This window comes from Eublepharis macularius, chromosome 12, assembly GCF_028583425.1.
Source record: "Eublepharis macularius isolate TG4126 chromosome 12, MPM_Emac_v1.0, whole genome shotgun sequence".
In the NCBI taxonomy this organism is placed as follows: Eukaryota; Metazoa; Chordata; class Lepidosauria; order Squamata; family Eublepharidae; genus Eublepharis; species Eublepharis macularius.
The window spans coordinates 73,889,878-73,912,459 of NC_072801.1; the positions used below are offsets into that span (position 1 = coordinate 73,889,878).

The 22,582-nt window shown below is 44.8% G+C and overlaps 2 gene segments (V, D, J or C); one reads left to right on the forward strand and one right to left on the reverse strand.

The window, feature by feature from the left end:
• Positions 1–4,787: 4,787 nt before the first annotated feature.
• On the reverse strand, positions 4,788–5,237 carry LOC129338525 (Ig heavy chain V region 3-like). The segment is given in 2 exon segments: positions 4,788–5,104; positions 5,192–5,237. Coding segments are annotated over 2 exon segments (363 nt in total).
• Positions 5,238–15,640: 10,403 nt separating this feature from the next.
• On the forward strand, positions 15,641–16,221 carry LOC129339908 (Ig heavy chain V region PJ14-like). The segment is given in 2 exon segments: positions 15,641–15,720; positions 15,827–16,221. Coding segments are annotated over 2 exon segments (468 nt in total).
• The last annotated feature ends 6,361 nt before the right edge of the window (positions 16,222–22,582 follow it).

Consider the following 22,582-nt stretch of genomic DNA (forward strand, 5'->3'; position numbering starts at 1 on the left):
GGGTCTCTCTGGGTCTTTTGAAATCCTCTCCTGACTCCACTTCCTGAACCTCCAATAGGACACCTAAGAGAAAACATATGATATACATCCCTCTTTACCTAACTCCTAAATTTCCAGAAATTTGCAATGTATATGGTTCCAGTGTTTGATTCTATAAGTGGCTGATTTGGCTTTTCATCCATGGGCCATCATGAGTGTAGATGGTGAGCCTGCGTTTGGGGACAGTGGGGTACAAATACAAAAATAAATTCAATAAATAAATAAGAAAGGAGGATAAATATGTCTGCTTAAAAGAAAAACAGAAGATTTTAGTTATGGGATAGATAGAGAGTGGGGGAAGGAATAATTTCTGAACCCAGAAAAATGAATATTCTCCGCCATGACTCCTAAACTAGCCTAACCCACCCACCCACCCCTTACCATTACAAAGAAATTCAAAACAGTCTCCTGAGAAATTCAGTACCTGGATGTAGAGATATGGTATGACAAGATTATTCACAATTATTTTGAAATACACTGCAAACTTGGCTGCTGATTGCCTTAATATTAGTTACAGGTTCCTATCTTTTTTTTTTTGTCTTCCACTGAACTTTTGGTGACGCTCCTGATTCATGACAGAAATGATCAGCTGGGAGAGAAACCTCAAGTGTCTCCTGGGAGTGAAGAAGCAGCTGTTGAAGAATTCCTTTCTTAAAGGAGGTTGAAGACATTTTGTAGATGAAGAACTCAACCTTCAAATATGTCTCATGCTTGTCTGGTCATCTGACCATTTCCTGCACCAATTCCTTGGAGAATTGCCCTGATCATGTGGTTTTAACCACAGTTGTTTTACTTGAAATTTATCTTTTAATAGCTACTCACAAAATAGTTCAAGGAAGAAAATGTAAGTGCAGCTGGTGTGTGTGTGTTGTCAAGTTGCAATTGACTTATGGAGACCACAGCAAGGAGCTATTAAGGAAAGTGAGAACCAAAGGTGGAATGCAAGCCTTCCTTGGTGGTCAACCATTTATTTATTTATTTATTACATTTCTAGACTGCCCTCCCTGTCGGACGGGCTCAGGGTGGTGTAACAACATACAATTTATAACATACAGTTTAAAATAATAAAAAAAACATTATAAATAAACATTTTAAAACATTATTCCATGTGCAATAACATTTCTCAAATGGCAGGTATAAATATTAAAATTCAGCATTTTAGGTGCAGGGCTTAGCTCTTACATAATTACCTGCATCATACTTTATGAGCTCCTGCATGGGTGGTGGATGGTCTTCAGTGGTACGCCCGGTGAGAGGACAGCCTAGCTCCCACCAAATGCCTGGCGGAACATCTCCATCTTGCAGGACTGGTAGAAAGATAACAAATTCCGCCGGGCCCTAGTCTTCTCAGACAGAGAGTTCCACTAGGGCGGAGCCAGGACTGAAAAGGCCCTGGCCCTGGTAGAGGCCAGATAGACTTCCCTGAACCATACAAGTATCAACCCTACTTAGCTTCTGAGATCTGACGAACTACACCATGCTGCCTTCCCTTCTGGATAGCTGGTTGGGAGGAGATGGGGATGAGGAATTACATACCTAGATAAATGGTGGAAAGATAAAAAGGGAACAAAGATGAAAGGGCAACAGAGGGTCTTTCCAAGCATTACGCCTCCAGTAAAAGTGGAATATAAAAATACTGATGAAACTATATGAAGAGCCTACCTTTTCTTTGAATATATTAACAGACATTATTTCCCTCCTAAATTATTCCAGTATCTGAAATGTTGCTGTATAATATGATCCCAGAAATTTTTGCATGGAATTTTTGCATGGTTTGGAATTAATGAAGCAGCATATGGTGTGTATGCCAACCCTGGAAGCATAATCTAGTTTACCAGGAAACCCTGGTATTTTTCTAAGGGGAGACTGAAGATCTCTTGTAATTCTCAGCACCATGATAATGATAACAGTCTCTGAGTGAGTTGTGTTTAAACTACGGTGTATATAGTGGGTGGTGAATAAAGTAAAAGAATATATTGCCAACATCCTTTGCATTATGCAAATTAAGTCTGAGTTGTTTGTCATTAAAGGGAAATTACAGGAAGAGGGGACAGAATTCAGAACCACTGTTGGAACCCAGTTGCCCTTGAGGTCAGAGGAAATGTCTCCAAGAATGAAATTAAAGATCCTGATACATTTCCTAATGATCTTCCCTGCATGTAAGAAAGTCTTCCTTATCCCCCTTGTGAAAATATCCCAAGGGTTTTCCGTGTCATTTTCTCATGGGACTGTTTGCTCTTTTCCCTTCTTTCCCCATCCATGCAGGCATTTCCTTGCAGACCTTAACTGAGTCTGGAGGTGGCATCAAGAGGCCAGGAGAGACCCTACGACTGACCTGTACGGTGTCATTTGATTTAGCAAGCTATGCAGTGAGCTGGGTTCGTCAGCCATCCGGAAAGGGACTGGAGTGGATGGGAATTATCTGGGCTGGTGGAAGCACTAATTATAACAGCGCTCTCCAAAGTCGGATCAGCATCACGAGGGACACCTCCAAAAGACAAGTTCTCCTGCAGCTGAATAACCTGAAGCCTGAAGACACTGGCTTGTATTACTGTGCGAGAAGCACAGAGAGAGAAACCATGCCAGGGACCGATCAAAAACTCCCCTTCTGCAAAACCAGACATCCTTTGCATCTGGGCCATCTATTCACCAGCTGTAACCAGAGACAGATTTTGTTTCCTCAAGCACTGGGGCATAGCAGCTCACTCCACTCATTGTGTAATAGATCACGATGGCTTCAGTGCAAGCAGGAGAGTAGGAGGGACACATTTTCAATACTCTGCTAGGAAGCTGCCGGAGTGCAGGCCCTCACAAAGTGTGACAGTCCTGAGCCCAGTAAATGAGAAAGTTAAGTAAAGCTCTAACTCCTTCCCCCCACCCCCACCCCTACCCGGCAAGTTATCTATCCTGAAGTTTGACTTTTAATAAAGGAAACTGGGTGTTTTCTAGAGAAAGATTTGTCATATCTTAAGAAGAGGCAGCAAGTGTAGTGGTTAGAGTGCTGTGGGTCCTTGAGCCAATTGCTTTCTTCTGGCCTAGCCTACCTCACAGGGTTGTGGTGAGGATGAAATAGAGGAGGGTACCATTCACTTCCTCAGAAAAAAGAGTGGAATAAACAATATACAGATAAATCTATGTGAAAACCCCTCCTGTCACAACCCCTTCACTCTGTTTCTCAAGATAAACCCTCTCTTCCTCACATTCAGGGGTTCCGGTAGGTAAGTCAGTTACACATCTGTCTGTGTAGTCTCTTTTTTACTAGGTAGAGACCCCTGACCATTTTACACACCAAGGAGCTCCTCTCTCTCCTCTCTGAGGCATCACCAGATAGGGAAGCTAGTTTCCTATATTAACCACCCCTCACCAAGCTACTGCCCAGAGCTGTTTTGGTCAAGGAACTCTACACACTGCTTTCCTTTTCTGTATTTATAGAGCAAGCAAGGTTTTTTAGGTGTGTGTGCATGTCACCTGCAGTCAGTAGGAATTAAATACGAACAGGGCAGGCACCACCATTGAGGTGGTGAGGCGGGCGCTGCGGGCGCTGGGCGCTGGAGGGGCACTGGAGGGGGTGCTGGGGGGGGAGGCATGTACCACAGAACTGTTGTGCCTGGCCTGCAGCTGCTGCAGCTGTCCAGCCCTGTGCCACCACCTCCACCACCACCACATGCCCCCGCCTGGGCACAGCAGCCATGGACCAGGCATGATAGGTGTCTGGGGCAATGTGTGGAGCGCAGACAGCCTCTGCGTGCTGTTCTAATCTCCTGCTGGCCAATGGGCCTGGCTTTGCTGCATGATGATGTCATCACATGGTGACATCATCACACAGTCTGGGGCGTGCTCACGCACTGTGTGTGCATGCACATCAGGGCAGCTGCAGGTGCCAAAACCCCTGGCAATGCCCCTGAATACAAACAAGGAGAGAACTTTCATTAAAGCCTCAGCAACATAGGAGTGTTTAAAATTGCATTTTAATTTCCTTCTTTCTAAGCATGCCAAATACCCCTGTAGGTCAATAGCTCAGTGCTGAGCCCCCAGTTCTCCCACAGATTCAGAGTAAGTTGGAAAGTTGATTTGGTTTCTTTAGCAGCGGTATTCCTCTCTTTCCATTGGGAAACACATTTCTCAGCAGGCATTCCCCCCATCTATTTGTTTTGGGTGGAGATGTGAAATCCTTCATAGCCTTCCTGCCAAATATTAGGTCAGCAGGGCTGTTTCCACACGGCTTTCCTGAAGTTGGGCCATGGCGATATTTCGCGTTTTCCCCGGCATGATCCGCAACGTTGCGCCATGGCCCGGCTTCAGGGAAGCCATGTGGAAACGGCCCAGGTAAAATTATTCCCACTCGATATGTAATCTGAATATGCACTGGAGGACATCCTGACATCGACATGTGAATTTTGCATCCAGGGATTGATGAAAACAAACATGTAAAGACCAAACTAGTAAAAGGCAGGATTGCATCCCCCATACGAAATTTAGCTTTTTAAAAAAAGCCACAAGTGGGCTCAATATGGGTGCTGTGGTGCTGGAGAACAGAAGCCAAACTTTGCCTGCATACCATTACCATAACTGAAATTCTTCCCCAGGCTGCTTAAAATCTCAGCAGGGAAAAAATCCTTGCTCAAGGTTCAGCTTATTGGAATCTGGGTCTGCCTCTTCTTCTTTCGTCATTCAGCCTGTTTTAATTGAATCAACTTGGAGAGCTGCCATTACCAACGAGGTTTTTGTTCAGCTTCCGATTCCCTTTCTCACACTGTGCGTCTCGCACAGTAGTACACAGCCGTGTCTTCGGGTTTCAGGCTGTTCATTTGCAGATACAGCATGTTGGAAGGGTTGTTTCTGGAGACTGTGAAGCGCCCCTTCACCGAGTCGGCATAGTATTGTGTGCTCCCACTTTCATAGATGCGTGCAATCCATTCCAGTCCTTTCCCATGAGCTTGTCTCACCCACATCATTTCATAGCTGCTAAAGGTGAACCCAGAAGCTCGACAGGAGAGGCGGAGAGAATCTCCAGGTCTTTTGATATCCCCTCCAGACTCTACCAGTTGGACCTCTGATAGGACACCTAAGAGAAAAGATATGATATAAATCTCCCTTCAACTTAACCCCTAGAAAGTAATTTCCTTTTGTTTGCCAGGCAAAGAAACGTTACCTCTACAGGCTGCCAACAGGAAAACAAAAAGAAGCCAATATATCATTTTCCTATTGAAGCTTTGAGAGATGCTGGCAGGAAAGTGGTCAAGCGGACAAGGGCTGGTTTTCTAACTGTGCCTGCAGAAATGAGACTGAGGGGCAGATTTAAAGAGGAAACGCTCCCTGCATTTACATACAGCACTGAATAAAAGAGCAGCCCAACCTTTTGATCATCTAGATCTCTTTACATTCACACTGTATGTGTGAAATGACAGAGGTTTTGTCTGTGGAAACTTTTCTGAACATCTCTCTACATGACAAATCTTACACAAAGACACTCAAGTAGAGGGAGAGGCAATGTTAGCCAGGAAGTATAGTTTAAAAAGACAGAGCCAAAGGCTTTGTCAATTTCACCTCTCTACACAACAGTGGTTTAAAAAGACAGAGCAAGTAGAGATCGCTCCTGGGAGGGTTTGTTAATTTCATGTTCTCCTCCCGGAAGATGGCAGAGCCTTATATGATTTTTGTACTAAAACTACAAAATCATATACTTGGATAACTCTTTCCTTTTGTCCAATGTTGTTGTATTCTCTGTTTCTTTAATGTCACTGGCCCCCTCTTTTGGAAACAAAAGGAACATAATGTTGTGCTTTGTCTTGTGGAAATATGCCAACACCTGTCTATGCCTGACATGAGATTCACAGGATAATTAGCACATAAGTACTCCATCTCCCAGGAAGAATTTCACACGTGTGGCATGATTTGCATTTTGCTTCCCCATTTCTTTTTTTTTAAAAGTTTTTTATTTTTCAATACCTAACATACAATAACAGTAACTACAAAAGATTACAATAACACAAGGGAAGGAAAAGAGAGGAGAAAAAAGAAAAAGGGAGGGGAGGGTGGAAAAAAAAGGGAAGGTAACCTACAAACACTAAACACTACACTTCAATGCTTTCCCTTCATACTGCCATAGTAAAGAAATAGCTTAATAGAGTAATGATGGAGTGGTTGATCATACAGGATACAAATTACAATCGAATTCAAATTAAGTTTTCCTCCCCCTCCTGGGTCCCGGACGCAATTCTCTCTGAGCAACTGCCGCCGCAGTGCTCATTTCCTCCCCCCCCCCCTCCTCAGACTTCTCCCTTTCTTCTTGCTTGGTGCACTGCAATTCCAAATTTTTATCCTCAAAATCCCTTACTTGATCTTCTGATAGTATCTTATAGGTTTGATCTTTTTAACTAAACCAGATTCCTTCCGGAAATAACCATTTGTACTTTATTCCACGTTCCCTCAGAAGAGCTGCGAGCTTTTTATACTTAAAACGTCTTTTCCGAACTAAAAATGGAACGTCCTTCAGTAGCTTAACTTTGTTACCCAAAAAGTCCAAATCCGCATTGTATGAATTATATAGGATGGTGTCTCGGATCTTTTTAGATGAAAAATCGATGATGATCTCGCGAGGCAGCTGACGCTTCGTTGCATATTTTGAAGAAGCCCGGCGGACTTCCAAAATGGCGCTTTTAACCTCTTCTTTAGTTGTCCTCACGGGTGTTGCCAGTAGTTCCGAGACCAGACCCCATAAATCCTCATTTTCCTCCTCTTTCACGTTCTGGAGGCGCAAAATTGTCTGCGTTCGTTCCACTTGTAGCCCGATCAGCTGGTTCTCCACCAGCTTTAACTCTTTTTTCATAGCCTTCACGAGTGATGCACTTTCCCGGGCAGCCTTCTCTGCCCCCCCGCTGCTTCCTTAATGGTTTTCACTTCGCTTTCAATTAAGCCCACCCTTTGATCTGTTTCGTTCAGCTTGTCAACAAAGGGTTTTATGGCTTCAACAACCGCCCTGCGCACCAGTTCCTTGAGCGATTCTCCCTTCTGCAGGGCAGCCGAGATTGACTTACCCAGAGCGGGACTTTGTTTTTTCGCTGCCATTTTAGGGGGGGGGGACCGCCAGCCCAAATTCTGAAACTCAGCGAAGGGGAAGAACAAGCCTTCTTAGCTTCAGATCCCACCACTCCTTCGCGTACACTTGTAATAACAGAAGGGATTCGCTTACTTGCAGGCTTCCGCCTAGTTCTGTTCTTTGCCGTTTTCCATAGCCCGGCAGCACTCGAGGCGCCGCGCACATCTGCCGGCCTCCATAGGGACAAACGGGCAATTTACCCCCCGCATTGATTCCGGGGGGTTCTTCCCGCAGCGTCCCGGACCCTGCCTCCCCGCCTGGGAGTCTTGGGGGCTAATCTTCTCAGATCAGCCGCCCGGTCAGGGTGCTCGGGCGCTTCCTCTCAGACCCGCTGAGAGGAGCGTCCGACATGGCTGAGAAAACGAAAACGAATCATTTTGCTTCCCCATTTCCATAGCAACCTGTGAAGTGACAGATGTGGTTCTTACTCCCTCCCTTCAGCAAATCAATGGCCTCATTGCTGGTCAAAAAATGAAAGAAAAAGTACACCAAAGAGCTGCAAAGAAAAAAAAGGAAGACCAACCAAAGTACTACTCTCTCTCTCTCTCTCTCTCTCTCTCTCTCTCTCTCTCTCTCTCTCTCTCTCTCTGTGTGTGTGTGTGTGTAGGGGTGGTGGTGGTAAGTTTTGAATATCCTGCATTGTGAGGGCGTTGGACTAGATGACCCTAGAGGTCCCTTCCAACTCTATGATTCTATGTTCTCCAACTCAGTCTATTGATGATCTTCCCAGTCTTTTAGTGCTATGCCACTACATGCCACTGTCTCCTGAAATCTTGGGATCTTGGCTCCTCTAGGCTCTTCTCAAGAAAATAAAAACCTATACCTGTTTTTCTCTCTGTGATTACAATCTGCCATATTGACTAGCACATAGGAAAACAATCAAAATGGTATGGCAGAGATTATTCACATTTATTTTGAAAGATGCTGCTTGGCAAATAATTTGCTATTAGTTCTCTTTATTTCTATCCTTTTTCCTCTTCCAATGAACAGCTGGGGGTGCTCTTGTTTCATGGCAAAAATAACCTGCTGGGAGAAACATCAAGTGGCTACTGGGAAGGCATCTTACCACAGGAAACAGCTGTTGAAGAAATCTTTTCTTAAGGGAGGAACTATACTTCAACTCAACCTTCAAACTAACTTCATGCTTACCCTGTCACCCGGCCATTCCTCAATGAGTTGCCCTGCTCATGCGGTTTGAACCACAGTCTTTATTTTTCCTTTAAAATTTATCCTTTTTAAGTACCAACACATTGTCTTTAGGAGGAAAATAGAAATGGCATGAGGGGAATTACATACCTGGGACAATACAAAACAAAACAGCACAAAAGGGAGAGGTTCCGAGATTGCACAACACTGTAATCTAAATAGCGCTCAAGAACCTACTTAAATATATGAATAGACAGCACCTATTTCTCCCTGCACCATGCTGATATCCGAAGCTTTGGTGTATAATAGGATCCCCAGAAAAGTCTAGGATACATTGCAGGGAGGTGAGTAAAGCAGGATAGTGTGTATTTCTAGTCATGAAATAAAAAGGGGTTCATCTGCCATAGTTTCCTCAAAGAAACTGCCACTTTTCTAAGGGAGATTAATGATCTGTTGTAATTTTCAGCATCATGATAAAGGTAGTGCTTTCTGAGTTGACATTAAACTGTGAAGTCTATAGTGGATGTCAAATAAAGTAAAAGAATATATCAGCGACATCCTTTGCATTATGCAAATTAAGTCTGTGTTGCTTGTCATTAAAGGGATTTACAAGAAGAGGGCACAGAATCCAGGACCACTGGTAGAACCCACAGTTGCCTGTCAGTTTGGAGGAAATGTCTCTAAGAATGCAATTAAGGATCCTAATACATTTCCTAATGATCTTCCCTGCATGTAAGAAAGACTCCCATATTCCCCTTGTGAAGATATCCCATGAATTATCCGTGTTATTTTCTCATGTCATTTTTCGCCCTTTTCTCTTCCTTTCCCATCAATGCAGGCATTTCCTCGCAGACCATAACAGAGTCTGGAGGTGGCATCAAGAGGCCAGGAGAGACCCTCCAACTGACCTGCACGGTGTCATTTGATTTAACAAGCAGCTATGTGGGCTGGGTTCGTCAGCCATCAGGAAAAGGCCTGGAGTGGACGGGAGTTATCTGGAGCGGTGGAAGCACTAACTATAACAGCGCTCTCCAAAGTCGGATCAGCATCACAAGAGACACCTCCAAAAGACAAGTATTCCTGCAGCTGAGCAGCTTGAAGCCTGAAGACACCTCCATGTATTACTGTGCAAGAGGCACAGAGAAATAAACCTTGCCAGGGACAGACCAAAAACTCCTCTTCTAGAAAACCAGACATCCTTTGAATATGGGCTATATGCTCTCCCAGCTGTAAACAGAGCCAGGTTTTGATTCCTCAGGCACTGATGCATGGCGCTGGGGCATAGCATCTCACTCCACACATTGTGCAATAGTCCATGAAGGCCTGGGTGCAAGCAAGAGAGTAGGAGGGGCAGATTTTCACTTCCCTGCTAAGAAACATTGGTGCATAATACGATTCCCAGAAAAGTCAGGGATGCATTGCATGAAGATGAATAAACCAGGATCGTGTATCTGATGAAGAGAGCTGTGTTTTTCAAAAGCTTATGCTACAATAAAGTTGATTAGTCTTAAACGTACTACTGGACTATATTATTTTCCAGGATAGTGTATATTTCTACTCAGGAAATAAGAAGGGATTCATAAACTATGATTTCCTGAAAGAAACTCTGGCATTTTTCTAAGGAGAGATGAACAATCTCTTGTAATTCTCAGCATCATAAAAAAGGTAATATTTTCTGACTATAAATTGTGAAGTATATAGTGGATGTTGAATAAACTAAAAGAATATATCAGAAACATCCTTTGCATTATGCAAATTAAGTCTGCGCTACTTGCCATTAAATTACAAGAAGAGGGCACAGAATTCAGAACTTCTGTTGGAATTCAGTCCCCCATGCGGTCCAAGGAAATGTCTCCAAGAATGACTTTAAAGATCCTGATACATTTCCTAATGGTCTCCCTTGCATGTAAGAAAGACTTCCCATATCCCTCTTGTGAAGATATCCCAAGGGTTTTCCGTGTCATTTTCTCATGGTCTTTTTTGCCCTTTTCTTTCCCCATCAATGCAGGTATTTCCTTGCAGATCAAAGTAACAGAGTCTGGAATAGGGTTGCCAGCTCCACATTGGGAAATTCCTGGAGATCTAGGGGGTGAAACCTGGAGAAACCTGGAGAAAGAGGGGTTTGGAGAGGGAAAGGACCTTGGCATGGCATAATTCCATAAAGTCCACCCCCCAAAGTAGCCATTTTCTCCAGGTGAACTGATCTCTGTGGCCTGGAGACCAGTTGTAATTCCGGGAGCACTCCAGCCACTACCTGGAGGCTGGCAACCCTAGTCTGGAGGTGGCATCAAGAGGCCAGGAGAGACCCTCCAACTGATGTGCACAGTGTCATTTGATTTATCAAGCAACAGAGTCAGCTGGGTCCTTCAGCTATCGGGAAAAGGCCTAGAGTGGATGGAAATTATCTGGAGTGGTGGAAGCACTGACTATAACAGTGCTCTCCAAAGTCGGATCAGCATCATAAAAGACACCTCCAAAAGACAAGTTTTCCTGCAGCTGAGCAGCCTGAAAGCTGAAGACTAGAGATGGGCACGATCTGAATTATGATTTCAAAAAAACCCCGATTTTGGCGTTTGCACCATCGTGACTCAGCTAATCAGTTCTGTCCATGGCAACCGATCCAGCAGTCGGGAGTTTGCTTGTTCGGGACTTGATCGGATGGGTCAGTTTCTGTTCGAAATTGCAGGCACTCTTGCGCCTGTAATGTATTCCTGGGGCAATGGAGCCAGGGAAAAGTCTGAGCTGTGTTTGCCCTCCTTCTGTCAACCTCGAAACATGAATGGAAGTCCAGCTTTCCTTGATTAGCAGGCTTCCTTCCAAGCACGGAGCAGCAACCCAGGGGAGGGAGGGGGGGAGGGGGTGTTCACCATGGGCACAAAGGAAAGGCAAAAGGCAGCGCAGGAGGCTGGGAGGCCGCCCGCGCCATTCGTCTTTCCCCAGGACAAGGAGCACGTGGGCAAGCCAATCGCCCCTTGTCCTGGGGAAAGGCAAAAGGCAGCGCAGGAGGCTGGGAGGCCACCTGCGCCGTTCACCTTTCCCCAGAACAAGGGGCGCGCGGGCAAGCCACCCACCCCTTGTCCTGGGGAAAGGCAAAAGGCAGCGCGGGAGGCTGGGAGGCCACCTGTGCCATTCGCCTTTCCCCAGCACAAGGGGCGCACTGACAAGCCAGCCGCCCTTTGTCTTGCGGGGCAGGTGAACAGTGTGGGCAGCCTCCGAGCCACTCGTGCTGCTGCCAGCTCCGCAGCGCACCGGGACAGCCGGCTTGCTGCGTGGGTAGGGGTGACTCAGTATCGTGCGCATGCGCAACAGCTTGACTACGGTTGCCCTGGGTGCTGGCCTCTCTGATTCCCGATTGCAGACCGGAAATGAGAATTGATCGGTTAGAATCGGGAACTGCGTTCGGTGGCAGCCCAGATCCACGATCGGCTAAATCGGGATTTTTGGGGGGATCGTGCCCATGTCTACTGAAGACACCTCCATGTATTATTGTGCTGGAGGCCCAGAGAGATAAATCTTGCCAGAGACAAATAAAAAACTCCCCTTCTTGAAAACCAGACCTCCTTCACATATGAGCTATATGCTTACCAGCTGTAAACACAACCAGATTTTATTTCCTCAGGCACTGGGGCATAGCATTTCTCTCCACTCATTGTTCAATAGCCCATGATGGCCGCAGTGCAAGCAGGAGAGTAGGAGGGGCATATTTTCACATCCCTGCTAGGGTTTCAGCCTAACATACCTCACAGGCTTGTTGTGAGAATGCAAGCGAGGAGGAGAAAACCATGCATGCTCCTTGAAGAAAAGGTGGAATAAAACATACAGATAAATCTCTATAAAGAGCCCACCTTTGCTTTAAATATATGAATAGACAGCACCTATTTCTCCTTGCACCATGCTGATGCCTGAAGCTTTGGTCTAGGATACATTGCAGGGAGGTGAGTAAAGCAGGATAGTGTGTATTTCTACTCGGGAAATAAAAGGGGTTCATCTGCCATGTTTTCCTCAAAGAAACTCTGGCACTTTTTGAAGGGGAGATGAACAATCTCTTGTAATCCTCAGCATCATGATAAAAGTAATACTTCCAGATTTGATCTTAAACTGTGAAGTATATAGTGAGTGCTGAATAAAGTAAAAGAATATATCGGAGACATCCTTTGCGTTATGCAAATTAAGTCTGCGCTACTTGTCATTAAAGGGAAGAGGGCACAGAATTCAGAACCACTGTTGGGGCCCAGTTGCCCATGAAGTCTGAGGAAATGTCTACAAGAATGAAATTAATTATCCTGATACAGTTCCTAATGATCTTCCCTGCCTGTAAGAAATACTCCCATATCCCTTTGCGAAGATATCCCATGCATTATCTATTTCATTTTCTCATTCCATTTTTTTGCCCTTTTCCCTTCTTTTCCCATCCACGCAGGTGTTTCCTCGCAGACCTTAACTGAGTCTGGCGGTGGCATCAAGAGGCCAGGAGAGACCCTTCAACTGACCTGCACGGTATCATATGATTTAGCAAGCTACCATACGAACTGGATTCGTCAGCCATCTGGAAAGGGATTAGAGTGGTTAGGAATTATGTGGACTGCTGGAACTACTAGCTATAACAGTGCTCTTCAAAGCCGGATCAGCATCACAAGGGACACCTCCAAAAGACAAGTTTTCCTGCAGCTGAGCAGCCTGAAAGCTGAAGACACCTCCATGTATTACTGTGCGAGAAGCACAGAGAGAGAAACCATGCCAGGGACCGATCAAAAACTCCCCTTCTGCAAAACCAGACATCCTTTGCATCTGGGCCATCTATTCACCAGCTGTAACCAGAGACAGATTTTGTTTCCTCAAGCACTGGGCCATAGCAGCTCACTCCACTCATTGTGCAATAGATCATGAAGGCCTCAGTGCAAGCAGGAGAGTAGGAGGGACACATTTTCACATCTCTGCTAGAAAGCTGCCGGAGTGCAGGGCCTGCCCAAACTATTTGAAATCAGGCCTGGATAGTTCTGGACCCATTGGCCAAGAGACAGCTTTTAGTTATGTATTTCTGTATCTCTCCCCCTATTCCCAAGCCAAGTTATCCGTCCTGAAGCTTCACAGTTAATAAATGAACTATTAAGTTAAAGGAACCTGGTGGGGTTTTTTTGCTTGCTGGGGTTGCTAACTCTAGGTCAGTGGTTCCCCCTGGGGGGGGGAGCACTGGAATGATCCAGGTGGGCGGTAGGAGCCTTGGGTGCAATTGGGGGGCGTTGAATAAAAATAAGGAAGTGGTGGAAGCAAAGAAGAGTCCAGATTCCAGAACCTATCTAAAGCAGCCTTTTTTACCTTCTCCTGGTCTTCCCTCGGATCAAGGAGGGAGGAGGCAAATTTATCATTGCATCTTTTTGTCCACTTCTTGAAGGTAGATTTCCAGGGGGGCGCTGAGTAATTTTTTTTTCTGAAAAGGGGGTGGTAGGCCAAATAAGTTTGGGAACCTCTGCTCTAGGTTAAGAAATTCCTTGATGTATCCTGGGGAGGGGAGGGTTTATGGAAGAGAGGGGACTCACCAGAGTACAATGCCATAGAATCCACCCTCCAAAGCAAGCATTCTCTCCAGGGGAACTGATCTCCTGTTATCTGAAGATCAGTTAGCATTGAAATAGATTCCCAGGGAGTTAGAAACCATTTTGGGAAGGCAGATCACCTCTAAATCTCCCAATGAGCCTTTGTGCATAAAAACAAACTAACAGAAGATGGACAAACTCTGGTCTATTTAGAGAAGTTTAGAACAAGAATGGAAACCACAAACTTCCATATCCTTGGATTAATCTGCATTTTAATTTGTTTCTTCCCAAGCATGTGAAATAACCTGAAAGGCAAAAGCACAGGGATGAGCCCCAATTTGGAGAATATGGAAGTAGGGAGAATTTGGGGGTAGGGACAAGCCATTTGGCATTGCCTTGATGCATCATGTGGCTTTTGGCATGAAACTAGAACTGGTCTCATTGCATCTGAGCAGTGGTCTAAGAGCATCATATGGATATGATGACATCATCACTTCTGGTTTCACACTCAAAATGACATCACACATTGGCATAACACCAAATCCTGCCCATTTTTGTCACACCATGGCAGGGAATATGGGGCCCTCTCTAAAAGGAATCCTGCCCTCCCTACATCTACCTCAGAGTTAGAAACCCTGTGTGCAAGTGACACAAAAGGAAAACAGCACAAAAGTGACCATTTCAGGAATCTTGGCATCATTCCTTTATACAGTTCTGCGAATCTTCTCAAAAACAAGGCCTTATTCATGGCTGTTTCTGGGCATAATGGCACCACTAAGGCCAGGAGGCCTGGCTGCCAAAAAACACCCATATTCATTGCCGCCTTCCTCAGGTCCAGGTCTGCTCTTTGTGGAAAAAAACCCTTCAAGAATCCTTTATTTGCTGCCTAAGGCTGCTACTACTGGCTTTCCAATTATCCCGCTATAGCTGTAGCAGGAGACCTCCTATTCCCAGCCTTCAGCCTTTTACTACTGCTCCATGGGAGCAAACTGAGATAAAGTGCTATCGTGCCAATGCTGTAATGTCACTTCCAGTTGGATTACTGGAATTTATGTCATGCATCGCCATGATGCTCTTCTAGTCCTACAGTAAAACCATAGAGATTTAGGAGGTTGCTACAGCATTGCAAAGACATGAGTTATCAGTTCTGCTTATGAGACCGGAAGTAAAGTTGCGATCCTCTGCAAAACTTAGCTCCATGACTTGGCTTGCCTGTTTTGCGTGGGGAAATTTCTGGAGATCTCTGTCATCTAGAAAGCAGTTGCAGTTCTAGGAGACCTACAGAATCCGCCTGGAGTTTAGTAAGCCTAGCTTATTTTATTTCCTGTTCCATATATTGTAGGACTCTGCTTCAGCAAATCTTCACAGAAAAGTGTTGGCTGTTCCGTATTAGTGGCACCTAAAGCCACTGTTAGGGTTGTCATGAATTTCCACTGGCAAGCGCACTGTAGAGAAAAGTGCAACAAACAAACCATCACCTTTAGTAGAAAATTTGGCTTCTATTTGTATATAAAAAAGGAGACTTCATTGAGCAATTAAAAATCTCTGACTTTCAAAATTTCCTAGGGGGGGGGGGAATTAATTAAATTTTTCATTTCTGCTTGAGGACATCAAGAATATTATTTGCCTAAGGATCCTTCCGATCAAGACTACATATCCAGATGCCTTCCTTTAAACTGCGAAATATATAGTGGATGCTGATTAAAGTAAAAGACTATATCAGCCACATCCTTTGCATCATGCAAATTAAGTCAGAGGTGTTTGTCATTAAAGGGAAATTACTGGAAGAAGGCACAGAATATAGAACCTCTGTTGGAACCCAGTCGCCCATGAGGTCAGAGGAAATGTCTCCAAGAATTAAATTAAGGATCCTCATACATTTCCTAATGGTCTTCCCTGCATGTAAGAAAGTCTTCTGTATCCCCCTTGTGAAGATATCCCAAGGGTTTTCCATGTCATTTTCTCATGGGACTGTTTGCTCTTTTCTCTTCTTTTCCCATCCATGCAGGCATTTCGTCACAGACCTTAACTGAGTCTGGTGGTGGCATCAAGAGGCCAGGAGAGAACCTACGACTGACCTGTACGGTGTCATTTGATTTAACAAGCTATGAAGTGAGCTGGGTTCGTCAGCCACCCGGAAAGGGACTGGAGTGGATGGGAATTATCTGGACTGGTGGAAGCACTAGCTATAACAGTGCTCTCCAAAGTCGGATCAGCATCACGAGGGACACCTCCCAAAGACAAGTTTTCCTGCAGCTGAGCAGCCTGAAAGCTGAAGACGCCTCCATGTATTACTGTGCGAGACGGCACAGAGAGATAAATCTTGCCAGGGACAGATCAAAAACTCCCCTTCTAGAAGACCAGATATCCTTTGCATCTGGGCCATGTATTCGCCAGCTGTAAACAGAGACAGATTTTGTTTCCTCAAGCACTGGGGCATAGCAGCTCACTCCACTCATTGTGTAATAGCTCACGAAGGCCTCAGTGCAAGCAGGAGAGTACTTGAAATCATAGAATCATAGAATCATAGAGTTGGAAGGGGCCATACAGACCATCTAGTCCAACCCCCTGTCATATGCTGTCATATAGATGATGGTGCGGAGTTTTTTCTGCTGCCGCAGAAGGTTGGACCAAAACCAAGGGGCTGAAATTAAATCAAGAGTTTTCGGCTAAACATTAGGAAGAACTTCCTGACAGTTAGAGCGGTCCCTCAGTGGAACAGGCTTCCTCGGAAGGTGGTGGGCTCTCCTTCTTTGGAGGTTTTTAAGCAGAGGCTGGATGGCCATCTGACAGCAATGCTGATTCTGTGAACCTGGGTAGATCATGAGAGGGAGGTCGGAGTGGGCTATATCAGTGCTTAGTTCTCGTGGCCCTTCTTACTTCTCAGGGTAATGCTGATTGCCACTTTGGGGTCAGGTAGCAATTTTCCCCAGGCCAGTTTGGCTGGGGATCCTGATGGTGTTTTGCCATCTTCTGGGCATGGGTGTGAGCGTGTGTGGGGGAGGTATTGTGAATTTCCTGCTTTGTGCAGGTTGTTGGACTAGATCACCCCAGAAGTCCCTTCCATCTCTATGATTCTGTGATTCTAGGGGCACATTCCTGCTAGGAAACTGCAGGAGCTCAAACTGTTCCAAATCAGGCTAGGAGAGTCCTGGCCCAGTAGATATGAAACAGCTTTTTGTTAAGTATAACTATGTGTAATGGTAGAATGTGTCTTCAAGTTGTAGCTGACCCATGGTGACCCCTGTTGAGGTTTTCAAGGTGAGAGACTAACATAGGTGGCTTGCCATTGCTTGCCTCTGTAACCGTGGTCTTCCTTGGAGGTCTCTCATCCAAATATTAACCAAGGTTGACTCTCATTAGCTTCCAAGATCGAACAAGATGAGGTTTGCCTGAGCTATCCAGATCAGGACAAGTATCGCAATATCTCCTTATTTTTCCAAGCCAGGTTATCCACCCTGAAGTTTCCCTGTTAATAAATAAACTTCTACTTTGCTAAAAGCACTAGTCAATTTTTAGGTCTATGTGAATGGAGAAGAAATACCAGAAATTTGAGGTCCCAACTTTTCTGTGTTAACCCTGGTTTGCCGCTTTGTTCACAATCTCAGGAATCTGGGCTCCTCCATATGCCTTAGGAGGAGTTTAGACATACATATTTGTGTCTCTATGACATCATCACATCTTGACTTTCAAATGTGAAAATAATTACTTAATTGATAGAATGTCTAACAACCAATTCAAGTGTACCTGGCAGAGATTGTTCAAAATAATTTTGAAACCTGATGGTTAGTAATCAGTTGAATGGCAATCACCTTACTTTCCATAATGGATTTGTTACCTTTCACCTCTTCCCCGAGAGCTGTGTCATAGATGTTCTTTTTCCAGTCAAGTGCTGAAATCAAAAGAATTGGCACAACTCCAAAGCACCATGAAACTGGGAGGTATTACATAGTTTGCATGAAGCTGGTGCTTGGTAAATACCCATTGGCTCTTCAGCTACTCAAAACAAGGGAGTCAATGGCATTTCCTTAAAAGCAAATTTCTATTCAGAACCTCAGAAGCAAGTCCCAGGTCCGTTCTGTAAAGAATTCGCTTGATGGTAGGTGATGCTTCAGTGAAGGACACTGCCAGATATGATCTGTGATGAGAAACAGGCAAAATATATCTCTGTGTAAAGTCAAAACAGAACTTCCTGGAGGTGTCACTCGTGTTCCATGACAAAACGATCTGCTAGCAGAAACCACAATTAGTCGAGAAAGTGGAGGAAATTTCAATTTTACCACAGGAAACAGGTGTTGAAGGACTCCTTTCTCAATGGAGAAATGACATTTTATGCATGAACAGTCCAATATATTAAAAAAATGACTGAAAGGATCCCCGGCCATCCGTTTGTCTCCTTCACCATCCTATTCCTCATGGATCACGTGATTTTTATCAGCAATCTGACCAGAGTAACTTCCACACGTTACTTGGCAGCAATTCCATAGACAGTTGTTTTGGGTTGTGACTGATTCTTCATTCCAAAATACTCTTGATAACACTAACAATATTTTCTTATATCTTTCCCGCTCGTATCTGTAATGGAGAGTGGATAAGGAGGGCTCTTTGGTCCTTTCCGGCCTTGGCTCATTGCAGGGTAATGCCCTTTCCTTTCCAGCCTTGGCTAGTAGAACTGAATAGTTTTCTCGCGATCTAGACTCTCTTCCAATTTTTCAGCAGGGCCATGAGAAAAAGAGTGTAAGGGAAAGACTTTAAGAAAGACGAAAGTCCAGCTCCTCTCAGCCATGGTACGAAGACTTGCCAATTGATACCATATACTCATACTCCCTTACAGCCTGTCCAATTAGTACCAGATTAGAAAGAGACATAATTCACATTCCATTTCTAGCTATAGTCTTGAAAAACTTTGATAAGCTCACAGTTATATCATTCTGAACACCTCTAGGTCTATATGCATCAGGATATGCCTAGTTACTTTAATATCTTTCTTGCTCTCTTTTGATGCCTGAACTTCCCACAGTAAGGAAAAAGTGAACCTGGTTTATACAAAACTACTCACAATGTGGATCAGAAGAGGGAAGCCTTGGTGGCTCCCCATTGAAAGAGCAGGTGTTGACATGTGATTTGGGAGAGCAAGCATATTATCTTTTTGAAAGAAAGCTGGAAACCCCAGTGGGTATTTGTGGTATCTTTATATGATATTACTCTAAGGACACCATTGCCTTTGAGTACCAGGATTCAGAGACAAGATACATGAAATAACAGCCACCCCTTCTAGTCATACACAGATTATAGTCTTTCTCTTTTTCACGGAATAACCACTAACAACCATCTGAGCTTAGGAAGGAAGGCTTTCAAATGAGAGGGTAGGTAGAGGAGCAGCAAACACCCTTGAAGACAGGGACAGAATTCAAAGAGATTTGAACACACTGGAAAAGTGGGTACATTTGAATACGATGTGATTTCACATGGATAAGTACTGGGGCAACAAAAATGCAAAGCATGCATACTAGATGAATGCTGCACTTCTGGATAGCAGTGTGTGTGAACAAGATCTTGGGATACGGGTGGATGGGAAGCTAAATATGAGCAGTCAGTGTGATGCAGCAGCAAAAGAGGTGAATGCAATCTTGGGGTGTATCAATAAAGGCATAACATCCAAGTCACAGGATGTCATTGCCCCACTATATAATGTGTTGGTCAGGCCACACCTGGAGTACTGTGTGCGGGTCTGGAGGCCTCATTTCAAAAAGGATGTGGTCCTATTGGAATGGGTGCAAAGGAGAGTAACCAGGATGGTCAGGGGCCTGCAGACCTATCCCTACAAGGAAAGACTGAGGGACCTGGGAAAATTCATTTCAGAGAAGAGGAGATTGAGAGGAGACATGATTGCTCTCTTGAAGCATTTAAAAGGCTGTCACTTAGGGGAGGGGAGGGAACTGTTCCTGTCGGCAACAGAAAATAGGACTCAAAACAATGGGTTTAAACTACAGGAGGGAAGGTACCAGCTGGACGTTAGGAAAACCTTTTCACATTAAGTGTAATTCAACAGTGGAATTGGCTGCCTAGGGATGTGTTGGGTTCCCTTGCATTGGCAGTCTTCGAGGAGCAGCTGGAGAAATGCCAGTCAGGGATGCATTAGGCTGCCCCTGAATTGGCCAGGGGGTTGGACTAGAGTGTCTGTAAGGCCCTTTCCAACTCTATGATTCTATTCCACTGGAACCCCCTTTAGATAGTAAATTCAGCCTCTAGGGGCAAAGTACATAGGACATGGAAGTTTGTGATCAGACCTCCCTCCACAAACAAACATGCAATGTCGCTAAGAAAAGCCACAAAGGCCTAATAAGGATCTTGCTCACTGCCCTGAGGTATGAGTAGTTTCCCCTTCAAGTTGTTCCCCAGTTGGACAAGTCTCTTCTCCAGCGATGGTTCAAACCAGGCATGTTGACACCAACACCATTGTGAGGTGAACTTTTTTTGATCGAACTTCATCACTTACATACAAGGTGAATTCTTGACAGGCTGGTTTCATTTTTTTTGTCCTGAGCAGGATTGAGCCTGAAAAGTAGCTACTTGTGCTACAGGGCAGGGCCATACCTTTGGTAATAAATAAGCTGTAGCTTCTGGACCCTTTGTGCTCACACAGTCCATAAACTATATTGCTGTGACTATAATGTTAGGCTAAGCATTAGGCAGAACTTCCTGACGGTTAGAGTGGAACAGGCTTCCTTGAGAGGTGGTGGGCTCTCCTTCTTTGGAGGTTTTCAAGCAGAGGCTAGATGGCCTTCTGACAGCAATGCTAATTCTGTGAACCTAGGCAGGTCATTCATGAGAGGTAGGGCAGGAAGCGTTACAGCACTGCTTTGTTCTTATGTGCCCAGAGTAATGCCGATAGCCACTTTGAGTTCAGGAAGCAATTTTCCCCAGGCCAGTTTGGCCAGGGATCCTGGAAGGTTTTTTTGCCATCTTCCAGGCATGGCTCAGGGGTCACTGGGACAGTTGGAGGTGGGAAGTTGTGAATTTCCTGCACTGTGCAGGGAGTTGGACTAGATGACCCTGGGGATCCTTTCCAACTCTGTGATTCTATTATTCTACCAGAGAGGGAGTACATATCCTCTGTGGTCATGGTTGTATTATTTGCAGTGCTTTACTAAGCAGAGGTATGTGGTATATTTATTGTATACATGTATGTGTGTAATGGAAGAGTCTGTTCCTTCCCTAATATCTGTGTGATTTAGTTTGATCCTATTGGGTGGAGTTCTGGTTTCAGTTTTCTAGTTTTGTATGTTAGCTGAAGTTGTTGGTTGCTGGAGTTGTCGTCTTGCAAATGAACAGTTGATGTTTTCAGCCAGCAGGTCTCTGCTGAATGGGCCTGAGGAATAATTCCTGAGTGAGTACTCAGGGAACCCACAGGGAAAGGGGGGCATTACAAGATACATCCTTCAAACTGCATTGACTTCAATTACTGTGCTGGCCCACATCGTCAAAGGACAAGTCCCTTTGCTATCTGCAAAGTGAGAGTTCGGAAGTTAAATTACATCACCAAAAGAGGGGAAAGTAATGGGGATCTGAAGAAAATAATCATACTATCCGGGGGTCATTTTGTAGAAAAAGAGCTGGAGGAACTCATTATCATAGCTCATTAGCATAACACCACCAGAAGTGTCATTGGCATAACTAAGGAACTCAGGACTCATTTCATAGAAAAAGAGCTGGAGAAACTTATTAGCATAACTGATTTGCATATGCCATGCCACTTGACATCACAAGTGTGTCATTAGCATAACTGATTTGCATATGCCACACCCCCTGACATCACCTGTCCTGGCTGTTTTGGATCCAATCCTGGTCATTCAGGGCTGAAGTTGGGCCCAAAATGGCAAAAAGGGGCTGAAAATGGCCGAAAAGGGGCCCAAAATGGTCAGGATCAGGCTGCTGCTGAGTGGGAGAGTGATCCATCACCCGTCAGAGGCTTCATCCAGGGCGTTTCGGCCCCAATCCAGGCTGAAATGGGCTCAAAATGGCTGAGAGTCAGGTGGGTGGGGTCATCTGCCAAGTGACCTCTTGGGGAACTACCGGAATTGCATTCCTGCACATTCCCCCTCAAAAAGAGCCCTGATACTATCCATTTATAAAGCCCCTTTGGAGGTAATGAGTCTTTTGCAGTGGCCAGGGAATCTCTGAGCCCAGTGACACCCCATAAAATGCAGGCACATACATGAGATATTCTCAGACCAAAGAGACACAGAGTTGTTGCTCTCTGTGCTAGCTAGTTGTGAGATGCCTGCAAAGCTGTGAGGATGAGATGCAGGGTTGTCACTGTCAGTGGCCATCATACATTCCTAGGAATGGGTCACTGATATAATGGGTCTGCTATGCTGGCCTGTTATATCAGTAGCACCTTGTGTATTATGCAAATGACTTTTTTCATGCCTTTCTTTAAGAGGAATTCAAAGGGAGAGGATCCAGAATTCATGTTCCTTGTCAGAATTCAGTTCTTCTTCAGTTCTTAGAAGTTCGTGCTGGTAACCAAAGTCATGGAACCAAAGCTCCTGATAAGTTTCCTTATAATCTTCCCTGCAAGTAAGAAAGAAACTCTCCGTTCTTCCCTTATGTAAATGGCACCATACTTTCGGTGGCAATCTTTTCTTCATGTATATTTTAGAATGTTTCTCTTTTTCCCTGCCCTGTAGGTGTTTCTTCCCAGACCCTTGCTGAGACTGGTGGTGGAGTGAAAAGGCCTGGAGAGACTCTACAGCTGACT